This window comes from Rhinolophus sinicus, chromosome 1 (assembly GCF_057876585.1).
Source record: "Rhinolophus sinicus isolate RSI-liver-muscle chromosome 1, RSI-T2T, whole genome shotgun sequence".
In the NCBI taxonomy this organism is placed as follows: domain Eukaryota; kingdom Metazoa; phylum Chordata; class Mammalia; order Chiroptera; family Rhinolophidae; genus Rhinolophus; species Rhinolophus sinicus.
Window position 1 is genome coordinate 211,794,084 of NC_142501.1, and position 15,490 is coordinate 211,809,573.

The 15,490-nt window shown below is 46.9% G+C and overlaps 1 protein-coding gene across 9 annotated transcripts in view; it reads left to right on the plus strand.

Annotated features, from left to right (window-relative positions):
- The window catches only part of KIAA0232 (KIAA0232 ortholog), a 79,210-nt gene that overhangs the window by 50,670 nt on the left and 13,050 nt on the right, over positions 1-15,490 (plus strand). For 4 of the 9 annotated variants that reach the window (XM_074320929.2, XM_074320943.2, XM_074320933.2 and 1 more), the window contains exons 4-7: positions 6,675-6,741; positions 7,867-7,948; positions 9,973-13,267; positions 14,702-14,773. In XM_074320929.2, coding sequence (XP_074177030.1) covers positions 6,675-6,741; positions 7,867-7,948; positions 9,973-13,267; positions 14,702-14,773 — 3,516 coding nt within the window. Of the gene's footprint in view, positions 1-5,013; positions 5,429-6,674; positions 6,742-7,866; positions 7,949-9,972; positions 13,268-14,701; positions 14,774-15,490 lie in introns of those variants that run through there. The other 5 variants (XM_074320938.2, XM_074320947.2, XM_074320951.2 and 2 more) reach the window with 4 other exon arrangements.

Consider the following 15,490-nt stretch of genomic DNA (forward strand, 5'->3'; position numbering starts at 1 on the left):
ATAACCAGCTTTGTTTGCTACATTTGATAACCTAGAGGTTACTCTGTCTGGCTACCACCTATGTACCACACCTAGCTTTTAAAGCTTGTTCATTGCTTCCCAGCTGTGTGTTCTCCACCTGCTCAGAATCGCCTGTGAGCTTATAGTCCTGGTACGTGCGGCATTCGGGCCTCACCTCCTAAACCGCAGCTGTTCTTTTCTGTCTTCCTGTGGTGACGGTGCTCCTTGGGGGCTGGCACTGCCAGTGTCGCCAGCGCCCCAGAAGGAGCGTGATCGTGTAGAAGGTACTGAAGGGAACACTCAGCCCTCAGTTGCTAGACTCCCCTCTTTCCCTCTTCGCACTGTTTTTCTTTCCCTGACTCCTTTGATTTTTTTTAACTTCTAATTTCTGGAAGCTGCTGCCTGCTGTACTGTGGGATAGGAATTTGGAAGTTACCGCTCATGTGGCTATTTAGTCAGGTGCTATTTTATTACAAAGAGTAGGAACGTAATTAACCTAGTTGAAGAAAAAAATGTGAATATACGTAGAGGATACAGGGATATCTCCCTGAAAGCAAGAGCTGGGAGTGCAGTGGCCTGAACTGGGAACTAAAAGATGGGCACCAAAGCCATTTTCTCTAATGACCCACAGTCACTCCTTTGCTTCTCTCTGCTTCTGGGTCATCTCCTCTCTGTCTGAAGTCTGGCGTTCTCTACTTCAGCACACACAGGCTTCAGCCGCTGCCCAGTGACGTACCCAACAGCAGACAAGTCTGAGAATCTGACTGGCCAGGCCTGGATTGCTCAGCTGTGGGGAGGGGACAGTTGCCCCGAGGTCACTCCCGCAGTAGGGCTGTGAGTGGTGAGCAGTTCTCAGACAAAAGAGGGTGCTGGGATGGTTACCCAAAAGGTGCTTGCTAGATTGGTACAGTAATTTGGAGCTGTTAAAGGAATTCAAAATGCAGATGGGTTTTTTAAGTGAGAGGTTAGTTCAGGTAAATTCTTTGATCAAAATCCAAAGAAGCTGCTGAGTCATGGTTGGGAGGAAAACATGAGCAGGGAGTTTCAATGTGGGAAAGGATCTTATTTCTGCTTTGGACCCACTTTGCTGAGAAATGACCCTAGCTTTGACTCACATGCTGCTGCTGAGTGGAAACAAGGCCCGCCGAAATCAGCCATGACAGCACGAGGGGTACAGGCTTCTTATCACAGTACTGCAGGGCTCAGGCCAGGGGCGTGCTGAGCGTGTGTGTAAGCCACCCGAGCTGAGCGTGTGCGGAAAAGAATGTGGTGTGAGCTGGAAACGGCAATGCATGGAGAGTAGTTTGCAAAGATCTCGGATTCCTCACATGATTGCTTTGGAAAAATGCTTTCCTTTGCCGGGCTGTCAAGGTGGGAGTTTTGTTTTCAAACCCAATGAAGCATATTTGTCCTATCTTATTTCCTTCTCATTTGATATATATATATATATATAAAAATTGGTGCATTGCTTTTTCCTAATGCTGATTTTTAAAAATCTTATCAAATTAAAATCGACCGAGGAATTGAGTGTGCCAGACCTGCGCATATACCAGGAGCATGTGCGTGTGTGGGAAATGGATGAAGAGAAAGGAGGAAGTCCCCTGGCCCCAGCGCCAGGCCGAACCTGCCTGCTGGTGCTATGTGCGTGCACGCATCGGTGCACGGCTCCTCAGCCAGCTCTCCTGGCTCATAGGGGGCCAATGGGAAGAACCTGAAAAGGACCTCTTTAATTATGGTCTGTACCAATAGGAAGCAGTCACTGGGGTCGGTTATCTGTGTGTCCCTGGCTTTTCTTTCTAGAATCTGTCTGGTGGCTTCAACGAAAAGAAAGGAGCAAAGAGACCCTACACAGGAGACGATAAAGCAGAAGTTGTGTTTTGTTTTATGTCTTGCCCACAGTGAGTGTGTGCACAGGGGAGTGTCCTCATTTCCTGCGTACCGAGCATGGTGTGCTCGTGCCCTGCGCTTTGCTTTCCCAAGTCCAAATGCCGACTCGCTGCACTCACTACCAACTGATCAAAATCCAAAGCCACTAACAAGTTTACAGTCTAATCGACTGAACTGTTCCTGACATGATGAGAAGACAGTAACACGGGACACTATGGTAGGTCGGTAGGTAGGTGGTGGCGGTGACGTTAGCAGGTGTGTGAGACGAATTCTTTTCTCGTTATTTCTGTGTGTGCATGTGTGACTGTTACGGGTGCAGCGCTGTTTCTGTGAGCACCTGTGGTCACCACACTCTTCCCTGCCTCTCCGTTTGCTTCTCTGACTCCCCGTGACAGACCATGCCTCCTTTATCCCTGCGGCAAGTTGTGCCCACCGGACAGCACAGCTCTTGACCTACTCAGCCCAATGTTGTCTGCAAGCTCTTGCCGAAACAGTGTGGAAACTCAGTTGTGTCAAAGTTAATTTTATACATTGATTAAAATTTGGCAGCACCTGTGAAGATCTGGAAGCAGTTGGTGTTCGATCCGCCCGGAGACCGAGGCCTTGATGGGCACGGCCTTTGCTAATTCCCTTTGTTTACACATGTAAATAAACACAGTTCTCTGGGTGTTCATTTTCTAGAACATATTTTGCTTTTGCTTTGACTGCAGTTAGTAATGGGACCTGCACAGAGGAATGGTGCTGTAACTCAGTGACAGGCAACTCAGACCTCCCCTAGACGGGTATTTTGTAGTGAGTGGTGTGTCCTGAGCTGTACGTCTTGTTTCTGTCAGCAGCCGATGTGGCACGTGCCTCCTACCATTAATATATCCAGACCTCCCTGTCCCTGTTTTAAAACACAGAAAACAGAATGTTGGGTTATGCCAGCCATTGGTCTTCTGAATCCGCATGTTTACTTTGTTCTGTTTTCTCTGTCCCCAGAGTTAGAGCTTTTTGTATTGTTTGTTTTTTAATAATTATATTTCTGTTTTGTTTCTACTGAGCTGCTTAAAACTGAATCAGAGCTAGTATTTCATCTGCCGTTTTGGGGATGGTTGGAAGATTAGAAAGTCAGCAAGGCCCTGTTTGGGGAGTAAATCGAGATAGAAGGCAATGAAAACTTACTTCAGTTGAGTTAGTTTTGAAAGTCGCAACGCTGCTGCGAACTCTAGGTCCCGGACTCGGTCTGGGTTTGTCATGGAGCCTGAGAGAGGAGTTGTGCCCTGGGCACAGTGGGGTCTGCCTGCAGCTCCTCATATCCTTACACTCAGCTAAGTCACCGGCAGGATGCTTTTTGCCAGTAAAATTACACAGGACCTGTGTTTTGCACATGAAATGTTTATACGCTGTACAGGGTTGTATATACAAAACCATGTACAGTATTTCATGGCAGTTTACTTTGAAGGTTAGTTTTGACCATATGTATTAATTGTTTCTTTGCATGCTGATGTTTGAATTTAATTCCTTCTGGATAATACAGAACACTCACCGAGCACGAGCACGTGAGTGGGTGCTGTGCTGTCTGGGCGCCCTGTTACATTTTATAAGGTGGTGCTGCGCTCCCTCTACAGGCCAGACCCCCCAGGAGCCCATGGGGACGCAGGCTGAGAATGCTCACAGCCAGCCCCCGCCTGACGGAGGACGCCCAGGCCTTATCTTCTTGGGTACAGATGGAGCTGGGGCGTTCAGGGAAAGCTACAGGGCGTAGAGGGTTTTGCCTTTGCCTCTGAGACGCCGTGAAGTGTTGGAGTTTGGTGCACAGGGGTAATGTGCCTTGACTGAAATGCTACTAGGCTTCCTCTGGCTGCTGCCTGCCGAGATGAGCCAGGATGGGGTGAGGTGGGAAGATGGAGGGGCAGAGGCAGCCCCGGAGAAAACAGGTAGGGAGCTGTGGCCGTAACGCAGGAGGCAGGTGACGGTGAGAACTGGTTGGAGTCTACGCACATGTCGAAAGTGGAGCTGCCAGGACTGGATGTGGGTGGAGGAAAAGGGAGGAGGAAGACAGCCAAGGTGTTTGGTCCGAGTAACTGCAAGGATGAAATGCTCGTGTACTGAGGAAAAGGCCGTTAGGGAAAGAACAGTAATTTATGGGTGAATATAATAAAGATTTGAATGTGAGATGCCCGCGGGAGAGCTCAGTGGAGGTTTTGAAAAGGCAGTTGGAGATGCATATGGCTGGGGATGCTGGGGGGGGGGTTGGGGGGAGGGGGTTAAATAACAGACCATTGAGCTTGCGCTCTCACATGTCTCGGGGGCCAAGCAGGATGCTGCGTGAGTAAGGCAGTAGGGAGCACAGCCTGTCGGTTTAGGGATTGCAGGTGGCACGCAGCCTTGCTGCCCAGTGAGTGTGTGCCAGGCCTGTGGGACCGCAGACCCAAATACGTGCCACTTGGCCATTAGCTCTGAGAAGTGAGAGTTGTTAGAATACAGATGCCATGGGGCACGGACCTCGTGTGTCTGCCCTGCCTGACACGTTGGGGGGCCCCCGACCGTTTGTTGACTGACTGACTGACTGATGAACTGGTGAATGGTGGTCGGTGTTCGACAGGCTGCGGGCTGAGCATATCCTGAAGCCCGCGCTCACCTGGGTGCTCCCCACTTTTCAGGGTTGCAGTGCTGTAACTTCAATTTTAGAGTGTCCTTGTGGTTTACAGAGCATTTCTACATGTTTGTTGGGTACTGGGAGGTAAGTGGGTATTATCCTTTTCATAGTTAGGGAAAGCACTTCTTGAGTTAAGTGGTAGAAGTGCTTACACCTACAGCATGTTCTCACTAAAATATAATGTATTGTGTTTCCTAAGATACTACAGGCACTCAATAGTTTTGAATGCCCTTGCGGATGTGGTATACTATTAAAATATTAAGATTATCTAATAGTTTATATTATAATTCGGAAAGTGAGTAAAATTTCTCATTAACAGCTCCAAATGAACAGTTTGGAGTACCTGCCAGGGGGTGCCAGGGTCCGATGGCTGCTTATGACTCCCCTTTCTGCTTCTCAGTTTGCTGTTATAACCCAGTGCTCTAATGATTAAAAAAAAAAAAAAATACATGCGCATTGTCAGGAAGAAAGACAGAAGCCTTGTGGGTAGAGCTTGCTTTTGTGCCCAGGGTTAAGGAGCAGGGGCATTGTTTCTTTGCCATTTATATGTGGGAGCAAATGTGTAGACGTCTAAGCTGCGTTAGCGCCCAGAACAAGTCCATTTTACAGTGTGTGGTGGTGACTTCAAGACAAAGCACAAGAAGGAAAGTCTGGTCACTGGGTTGTCTGATGGCTCTCTGTAGACTAGTAAATGGCCAGCCGGGTTAGACACAGTAGAAGAAACGAGCCCAGGCGGCTTTGTGTCCTGCCCTGAGACTGGTGCTGGGTTTAGAAACATAGTGACACAGGCTTGCTGGACAGAACGGCTCCCGGCAGTGTGTCAGCTGACACGGGTGTTAGGTTCGGGATCGGGAGGAAGTGGAATAAAACGGCCACACTCACCCCACCTCGAGCACGATGGTAAGCGGGGTCTTTGTGCCGGATTGCGTGGTTGGAGCAGTTTGTGACTGGCAGCTGCCGTGGGTTGAGGCTGTGTGTAAGGAGAGAGCAGTTCTCTGGCCCGTTTCCCTGGCTCCCTCTGTCCTGTCTCCCTAGTAAAAGCTATATGATTTGGGATGAACAGCATGTGCCTCTCGGTGTTTGCAATTAGCCGTTTTCCTTGTAATCTGTTTCTTGCTGCTCAAACTGTATAACTGCCGGATTTCTTGTTTAGAATATCTGTAATACTTGTGCTGAGTCATTTTGAGTTAAGTGAATGGGGTAAAGGTCTATTTTTAGCCCTCCAAGGCCCATGAGGGCGAAGGGTGAGCAGTCATGTGTGCCTGTTCGGCCGGTGCCCACCTAGAGCGGCTCATTCCGCTTGCAGTGCTTTCAGCCACTGCGTAAATGCCAGGGTCCCAGGAAAAACATTCCCTGTTTCTGTGCCTTGTCAAAGACTTTCCTTTCCTTTTGTGAGACATAGAGCATTTTCAAAGTTTAAAAGTTGACGTAAATGAAAGATGATTTGCTTGTGCCTGTTTCCCACATTCGCTTTCCTTTAAAGCTTGACTCTTCTCTTACCCCCCATTTCAGACTCTTCCATGCACTCTCCTTAAAGTTGACCCCGTTTCTGTAGCGAGGCCACTACCTGCTGGTGACCCTCACGAGAAGCGAAGCTGTCCCAGCCGCTCACAGTGTTGGCCTGTGTTTTCTGCCCTGTGCTTCTGGTTGGGGTCATGAGTGTTCTCCTTACAAAAGAAAAGTCGCCTTCTGCTCTCTAGACCTGAGCTTCTAGGGGACCACAGGAGCTTTGCGTGGGTTGTCTTTGTATTGGGTTTGCTACGGGGCCTCGCCGACATCCGTCACACTGGTGGTGGTGGCTGACATTGAGCCGTCCGGTGGGCACTTAGGTGTTAGGCTGCCCTCCCTGTGAGCGAGATGCTGTACCGCTGGGAAGACGGACGCCATTCTGGGAGGTACAGTAGTGCTTTCCGTTTATCAGTAAGTGCCGTTGCATACACTGTATTAGTGAAACATGTATACAAAATTGGAGCTACAAACTGATCATTTTTAAACCCATGTCTTCATTTAAATATCGATAATGTATTTCTTTTGGAACATGGAAAATGTATTTGTTTATAAAAGCTTGATATTAAAACAAAAGTCTATAGATACCTGCTGTTTCTCTGCCTGTGGTGAACTAACGTGCATGGTTGTTGTCACGCAGAGCTCTGGCATCGAGACCTTAGTGGAGGAGCTGTGCTCCCGACTGAAGGACCTTCAGAGCGAGCAAGGTGAGCACAGTGCCATGGAGGGGCGCTTACACACGGCTGTCGTCACCAGCGCGTGACTGGGGGGCACTCAGCTGACCAGGGCAAGAGAAGCAACAAGAGTGAAGTTTGTGCTCAGTGTGTGTCACCAGGCCAGCGTCATGCCACGTCCTCGGCTGTCACTCCTGGGTCAGCTCTCAGCAGTCACTTGCTGTCCAAGGACTGGGTTCACCCATAGGTGTCCTGGTAGAGAGGAGTCATTTCACTTGTGTGTCTTCAAATCGAAGCTCAGAGGCCGGGAGCAGTGTTTTCTTTCCCAGCCTTGTGCCCCTGTCAACGTCTGCCTGTTGACAGCAAGGCCTCCAAAGGTGCCGACACTCGTTATTGCAGGTTTGGAAGGAACTTCTTCCTGGACGTTCAGATTGTTTGGAAGGGCAGGCTTGACAGGCTCATGAAGTCACTTTGACTCATGAATGCTCGTAGCTGCTTGTCCCGACTTTTCCGTAAGCCCTTGGAACGAGACTGCGTACAAAGATGATGGATCTCTCTGTCCTGTCCTCTCCATGGTCACTTTGCTGCCTGCCAAGCCTCGGGCCTTCCTGTTAAGGTCACAGGGAGTTTGTTGGTTTGTTTTTAATTTGAGGCAGTATCATGAGCTGAAGTAAAGGTACAGAGAGCCCTTTGCTTCTATTTTAGTTGAAACACAGCCTTTGGTCACCTAAATGTTAACAGAGCTGATGGTAATGAAGAATTTTCTTTGCAAATTAGCAGTTGTCAGGATGAGTCAATAGAAAGGTCCATGAGTGCAGAATATTTTTGGAATCTAAACAAATGTTCTCCTTGTGGTGTAATTAGTAAGTATACAGGGGATTTCAGCCTCTTAATTAAGTGCCTCTGGCGGGCTATAGCAGGGTGAAATGAACAAGTCTCACCTTTCAGCCCTTTCAGTGTTCACATGGTTTAGCCAGAGAATTCCCTCCAGCACACTGAAGAAGTGGATTTGTATTAAAAAGACAAACTGCTCTAGAGTCCTTTTAAGTCACAAAAGCCTGTATAATTTTTATTAAAGTTACTTGAGAAACTTTTAGAAACACAGTCTTTATTAACTAGATATAAGACAACTCTTTCTGAATTTTTGTTTCATAACAGAAGAGAAGATTCACAAAAAGTTAGAGGGGTCTCCCTCTCCAGAGGCAGAATTATCCCCTACAGCAAAGGATCAAGTGGAAATGTATGTAAGATTGTATTCAGTAATAAAGTGTGCGTTTGTTACAATCAGACTAATAACTGCTACATGCTTTACAGTTTTTGTTCGTTGTTTTGTATTTAGTTTCGTATTTTATAATTCAGAAAACATTTATTGAGCACTTAACATTTGTGCTGACACTGAGAATTCAAAGGTGAACAAGATGGTTCTAGCCTTAACATACATACTGAATCAGTATTTGTCCAATGATTGAATGAAACAAGTTATTATTTACAGTCCCCTCATAGGCTGTCACCTTTGAAATTCACACCTGTCCGTGGAGACAGCTGTGAGATATTATGCCTGTCCTTGTTTTACACACAAGGAAACCAAGTTTCCACTGCGGGGTCCAAAGGGAACACGGGCGTCATTGGCCTCGTCAGCCCTATTTGCTAAAGACGCTTTTGGTTCTTTCTTTGTCAATGCTTAGTGTTAAAATCAGCGGCATTATAAGTAGACTTCCTTATTATACATTTTATTTGAATCTTCTGAACTTCTACAACTTAAGGGAAAAACAGCCTTGCAGTGGCATGTGTAGCCCTGCTCTGCATGGCCCGGGAGCCATAGCCTTGTGTGGCCGTTGAGTGTGTGAAACATGGCTGCCTCAAATTGAGATGCACAATTCTCATCAGATTTCAGACTTAGCATAAAAAAGAATGCAACCTATTTCATTAATGCCTTTTAATATTAATTATATGTTGAAATATACCATGGTTATGTTTGGTTAAGTAAGATACATTATTGAAATTAATTTCACCTGTTTCTTCTTATACTTTAATGTCACTCCTAGAACAGTAAAAATTACATCTGAGGCTCATAACATGTTTCCGTTAGCTCTGGTACAACTGAAAGGGAGAGTCAAGTACAGGCCCTTGGCAATGTGGCCTTTCATCACATCATGCATGACCTTGGCCTTCAGAATGACAGTCCCCTTGGTAGCCAGCCTGACCCTTTGCGAGGCTCTCCCTTTGGCGGTCTGTCTTGCTCTGCAATCTTCAGTGGCTGCCTGTGTCCTAGCAAATTGAAACTCTGTCCTTGTTTGCAAGCCCTCTACAGTCAGCCTCCCTGACTTTTCCTCCTCTGCGTTTCCGGTGCCGCTGATGTAACCGGGCTCAGTTCCGGGGGCGTATCTGTGTGTCCTCACACAGGTCCCCATAGCTCACAGTCTGTACTCACGCAACTGTGTTTCTGGAGCCGCGAGGCTCAGTTGTGGTCCCCTTTCTCTCACGGTTCTGGGCCTCACTAGTGTCCTCTTTTCTGAACACTGGAATTCCGTAATCCTTACTACTTCTGAGGGCCTGCTTAATGCCCGGCATTGCGCCAGCCTCCTGAGAACAAATAACACGAATGGCAATAATCACTGAAGAAGGTGCTGTTCTGACTCGTTTCACATATTAATTCCTTTAGTCCTCACGACTCTGTGGGGTAGGTGCTGTGAGCCACAGACAGGTTAAGGAACATGCCTGAGGTCACACAGCTAGTAACTGACAGTCAGGATTCGAACTCAGGAAGTGTGGCTTCAGAGTTCATATTCTCAACTACTGGCTGTACAGCTTTTCAACTACATCTGCTTCCAGTGCTCACAAAGCCTTGTGAGGAAGGTCGTATTATCACTGTTTTACAGTTGGGAAAAATATGGACCAACACATTAAATAATTAGCTTCATGCCACAAACATAGTAAGTGACTGAGCTGAGAATCAAATTCAGATACCGCTCATCAAAAGCTTACATTCTCTCCACTACATTGTACTTGTCACTATGGCTTCTTAATTAAAAGTCAGCCTTTGAAAATAGAACACTGTCATCTTACATGTTTTCTTAGACTGCTTATCTCAGTGCTTGGGACCTTGCACTAAATGTAAAGGGTGTTTTGCTGTGTTACTAATTGGTTAAAAGTTACTCGTCCACGAGTAAAAGGAAAGATCCCACTTCTGTGCTCAGTGACGTTGTCTTACTATCTCTGATACTTCTCAGTACCCACTTTTGAAGTCTTCACCCTATTTTCCAGGTACTATGAAGCATTTCCACCCCTTTCGGAGAAACCAGTTTGCCTGCAAGAGAGCATGACGGTGTGGAACAAGTCCAAGGCCTCTTCTTACTCGAGCTCGCCCTCGTCCTCGTCGTCCACAGCCCCGCCCGCGAGCACAGACACGTCCTCCCCCAAGGCCTGCAACAGCGAAGGTGAGGTCGGCAAGGAGCGAAGCGATGGCCTGGCCACCACCACGCGCGACAAAGCCCAGAGCAGAAGTCAAAACGAGAAGGAGAGCAGATTTAGCAGCGGCACAAGTGAAGAAAAGCCTGCCTTGTACAAAAAGCAAATCCGACACAAAGCCGAAGGAAAGCTTCGTCCTCGTTCGTGGTCCTCCGGCTCCAGTGAAGCAGGTTCCAGTTCCAGTGGCAATCAGGGGGAGTCAAAGGTACCCATGAAGTGTGTGCAAGCGAGACACAAGACGCGCGAAATCCGGAACAGAAAAGGGCGGAATGGGCAGAGCAGGCTTTCCCTGAAGCCTGGAGAAAGGGCCGATCGGCACGCTCACGCTGGCGGCAGCAGCAGCAGCAGCGGCAGCGGGGGTTCTGTGGGTCAGCTGTGCAAGCGGGGAAAGAGGCCGTTCAAGGACATGGGGAGAAAAGACGCCGGGGGCACGGAGGCGAGAGACCGGTGCCTGGAGAGCAGGAACGACAGGGAATACAAAGAGGAGCCGCTGTGGTACACCGAGCCCATCGCTGAGTACTTTGTTCCTCTGAGCAGGAGGAGCAAGCTGGAGACCACGTACCGGAGCAGGCAGGACGCACGCGATCCGACGGCGGAGGCGGTGGAAGAATTGTCTGACTCAGTGCACGGTCTTTGTATCAGCAACAATAATATTCATAAAACATACCTCGCAGCAGGTACATTCATTGATGGTCATTTTGTAGAAATGCCTGCAGTTATCAATGAGGGGCTTGACCTCACGGGGACCTCATTCTGTTCTCTCCCGGAGGACAACTACTTGGATGATATTCATCTGTCAGAATTAACACACTTCTATGAAGTGGACATTGATCAATCCATGTTGGATCCTGGTGCCTCAGAAACGATGCAAGGAGAAAGTCGGATTTTGAACATGATTCGACAAAAAAGCAAAGAGAACACAGATTTTGAGGCAGAATGTTGCATAGTGTTAGATGGAATGGAGTTGCAAGGGGAACGTGCAATGTGGACAGAGTCTTCCAGCACTGTGGGCGCCGAGGGCTTGTTCCTGCAGGGTCTCGGCAACCTGGCTCAGTTCTGGGAGTGCTGTTCGTCCAGCTCTGGCGACGCCGACGGGGAAAGTTTTGGGGGAGATTCTCCGAGCAGACTCTCTCCCCTCTTAGACAGCACGGCGCTCACCCCGCATTTGCTCGCTGGCAATCAAGAGCTCTTTTCAGATATTCATGAAGGATCTGGTATAAACTCTTGTTTTTCAGTGTTTGAAGTGCAATGCAGTAATTCTGTTTTACCATTTTCTTTTGAAACACTCAGCTTGGGAAATGAAAATACAGATTCTAGTGCTAACATGCTTGGGAAAACACAGTCTAGATTGCTAATATGGACCAAAAATAGTGCCTTTGAAGAAAATGAACACTGTTCTAATCTTTCAACAAGAACTTGTAGCCCGTGGTCCCATTCAGAAGAAACGCGTTCGGATAACGAGACATTAAGTATTCAGTTTGAAGAACCCACGCAGTTTAATGCAGAAGATATTAATTATGTAGTTCCTAGAGTCTCGTCAAATTATGTAGATGAAGAACTTCTAGATTTTTTGCAAGATGAAACTTGCCAGCAAAACAGTAGGACTTTAGGAGAAATTCCTGCGTTAGTTTTCAAAAAAAAATCTAAACTAGAATCTGTCTGTGGTATTCAGCTAGAACAAAAAACAGAAAACAAAACCTTTGAACCTACACAAGTGTGTCGTGAAAGCAGCCCGCACGGAGGTGGCTACAGCTCAGGGGTTATTAAAGACATTTGGACAAAGATGGCAGATGGAAATTCTGTAGCGATGGGAGACGTAGAAAGAGTTGACGATGAGTTGTTTTCGCCAGATGTAAATAACTACTGCTGCTGTCTGGACCCCGAAGCTCAAATGGAGCCCCGCCAGGCGCCCAGCAAGGCCGTGCGGAGGTCAGAGTATCATCTGTGGGAAGGGCAGAAAGAGAACCTGGAGAAAAGAGCTTTCGTTTCTGGTGAGCTCTCCAAGGTGGACGGTGGTGATTATACTACACCCTCCAAGCCCTGGGATGTCGCCCAGGAGAAAGAGAACGCCTTCATTCTTGGAGGAGTTTACGGAGAACTCAAGACCTTCAGTAGCGATGGGGAATGGGCCGTTGTCCCGCCCAGTCACACAAAAGGAAGTTTGTTGCAGTGTGCAGCTTCTGATGTGGTGACGATAGCTGGGACAGATGTCTTTATGACCCCAGGAAACAGTTTTGCTCCTGGTCACAGGCAGTTATGGAAACCCTTCATGTCATTTGAACAGAATGACCAGCCGAAGAGTGGGGAAAATGGATTAAACAAGGGATTTTCTTTTATCTTCCATGAAGACTTACTAGGAGCCTGTAGTAACTTTCAAGTTGAAGATCCTGGACTTGAATATTCATTCTCTTCCTTTGACTTAAGCAATCCATTTTCACAAGTTCTTCACGTAGAATGTTCATTTGAACCCGAAGGGATTGCATCTTTCAGCCCTAGTTTCAAACCGAAATCAATCCTCTGCTCTGATTCAGACAGTGACGTTTTTCACCCCAGGATATGTGGCGTTGACAGGACACAGTACAGGGCGATTCGGATTTCTCCTAGGACTCACTTTCGCCCAATTTCTGCCTCTGAACTGTCCCCAGGAGGAGGAAGCGAGTCAGAGTTTGAATCTGAGAAAGACGAAGCAAATGTTCTCATTCCTTCTCAAGTCGATGCATTTGAAGATCCACAGGCAGATCTCAAACCACTGGAAGAAGATGCTGAGAAAGAAGGCCATTATTATGGAAAATCAGAGCTTGAGTCTGGAAAATTCCTTCCCAGGTTGAAAAAATCCGGGATGGAGAAGAGCGCTCAGACATCACTGGATTCCCAAGAGGAGTCCGCTGGGCTTCTGCCAGTAGGAAAGCAGAGTCAGTGTTTGGAATGTAGCATGAGTGAATCTCTGGAAATCAATTTAGAAAGCTCAGAAGCAAATTGTAAAATAATGGCACAATGTGAGGAAGAAATTAATAATTTTTGCAGTTGCAAAGCAGGTTGTCAGTTCCCTGCTTATGAAGATAATCCAGTCTCTTCGGGACAGCTGGAGGAGGTATGTGTCTGTGTGTGTTGCTATTTGACAAAAGGATTTGATCAGACTTGAATCCAAGAACAGCCATATCAGGCACTGGAAGATGGGGTTAAATTATTGGGAGATGAGCTTAACTGTCTTAAAACTTATCACTCTTAAGATTTTACATAAGGACTTAAAATGAATTTGGTATTTGTGGACTTGAACTAGACAGTAGACATTTTCTGCAGAGAAAAGACATTTTTAAATGAATCACAGGATATGATGAGCTTGTATGTTTTAATATGCATATACTATGCTTAAAGCAAAACCTAATATATATGTGTCCCAACTTTCAAAGATGAATCAGGAAGTGGCGGCTTATTTTCAAAAGGCCCGTTGCTCTTCAGAAGGAGCAGCACAGGGTTTCTTTAAGTATAGAAAGTCCATCTAAGTGCCTCTGTAACATCGATCAGTTTATTAAAATTTATGTTTTACATGTGAAATAAATCCCATCTGTATAGAGTTCTCTAAAATGTGTTGTGATACATGTAAAAATTAACCCACAATCCAAATGTGACAGAACAGCTTCTACAGAATCTGTAGCAATGGACCTCGATTTATATAATGTACATATTCCTGAAGCTGTTTGAAGGACGTGTTCAGTCTGTCAGATGGGGTTAATCGTAACAGTTTTGATAGCAGGAGTCGTACCCTTTGACTATTCCTAAGAAGTGGTTTGAGGTTAAATTGTACAAGAAATAACAGTTAAGACAATAACCTGTTTCACCAAAGAAGCACAGTGATCTGCCCACTTTTCAGCCATTATTGGATGTAGCACTTCCCAGCCTTTTTCCAGAACAGCTTATGGAAAAGACAGTTGGAGGTGGTAGTTAGAGGTCATGACCCCTGTGGCCAGAGAGCAGCTGAGTGTCTGCCTTCCCCTGTCTGTCCTTCTGCGCGCTCCACCCACCTTTGGCACGTCTAGAGCCTCCCCACGCCGTGCAGCTCTTCAGATCCCACCTCCTTCACTGACACTTTCCCTAATTCCCCTCCTCTTCCCTACGCCAACCCCTCCCCACGTCAGAAGCAGTTTCTCCCTTCTCTTAATTTTCATGCACTGCATGCCTCTTTTTTATTGCATTTTCCATTTTTCTTGAGTCATTTCTGTACTTTTTCTCGTTAGAGTATAAGCTCCTTATGGATATGGTCCATGCCTTCCTCATTTGTCGGGTCAGCGCCTAGGTGTGGACCTGGGTGCTTAAATGGTAGGACACCCCTGTGACGGGCACCAAGGGGTCACTGCTCTGATTAGCTTGCCTGGAAGTCCTTAGACGTGAACTGAATTTCACTGAAACACTGAAGTCTGAACTTGCTGGGGAAAAAACAATGTTGCTAGGCTTTATCTGTTTGTTTATTGCCCCGCTTTCATCCTTAAATATTCCTTTATGTACTTTGTATCTCACCTGGTTCCAGATTGGGAAGAAAGAAAAAGAGGAAAGAAGCGAGATTCTGCATCATACCACTACCATATTCCTTCGCTTTCTAGTATGTTGATGTATTTATGTGTTATCAGAATTCTGGGTTGTCGTGAAAGGTTTTAGCCACTGAGAAAGTCCTCAGAGGACGTTGTGGGGTTGTCTAATACAGTAGCACCTCGGTTTTCCAACGTCTCCGTTGACGAACATTTCGGTTTATGAACGCCGTAAACCTGGAGGTAAATGCTTCGGTTTTCGAACACACCTCGGAAGTCGAACATGTCACACGGCTTCCACTGAGTGCAAGATCCCGAGGCCTCGCTGTCGGCTGTTTTCGACGTTTCAAACGGCCTTCCGGAACGGATTACGTTCAAAACCAAGTTAGCGTAGTCTAGACGTCGTTGGCGCTCTCGGCCGTGGTCTCATCGCCACAGTTTAGAGCCGGGTGGAGCTCACTTCTAGGGTCATCTGAGTGTGGAGAGGTTGGGAGAGTGGCCTGAAGGGACAGTTTGGGGCCAGGCTGGGTCACACTGCCTGGTCAGTCTTTGGGAGTCTTCCCCCTTTTCCTGAGGGAGGGCAGTCCACAGAGGGCAATCTGGGAGCCCTGTTCGAAAGGTCACTCATTGCTCGGCTATCTCAGAGCTAGGGGCCTAAAATGTAGGATTTCTAATAGAATTGGTGCACAAGTGCATGAATTAAAATTCTTTTCAAAAGGTTAAGTCAGTTTAATTCAGCAAACATTTATCGAATACCTGTTACATGCCCATCGCCAAATTTATAGGTGCCC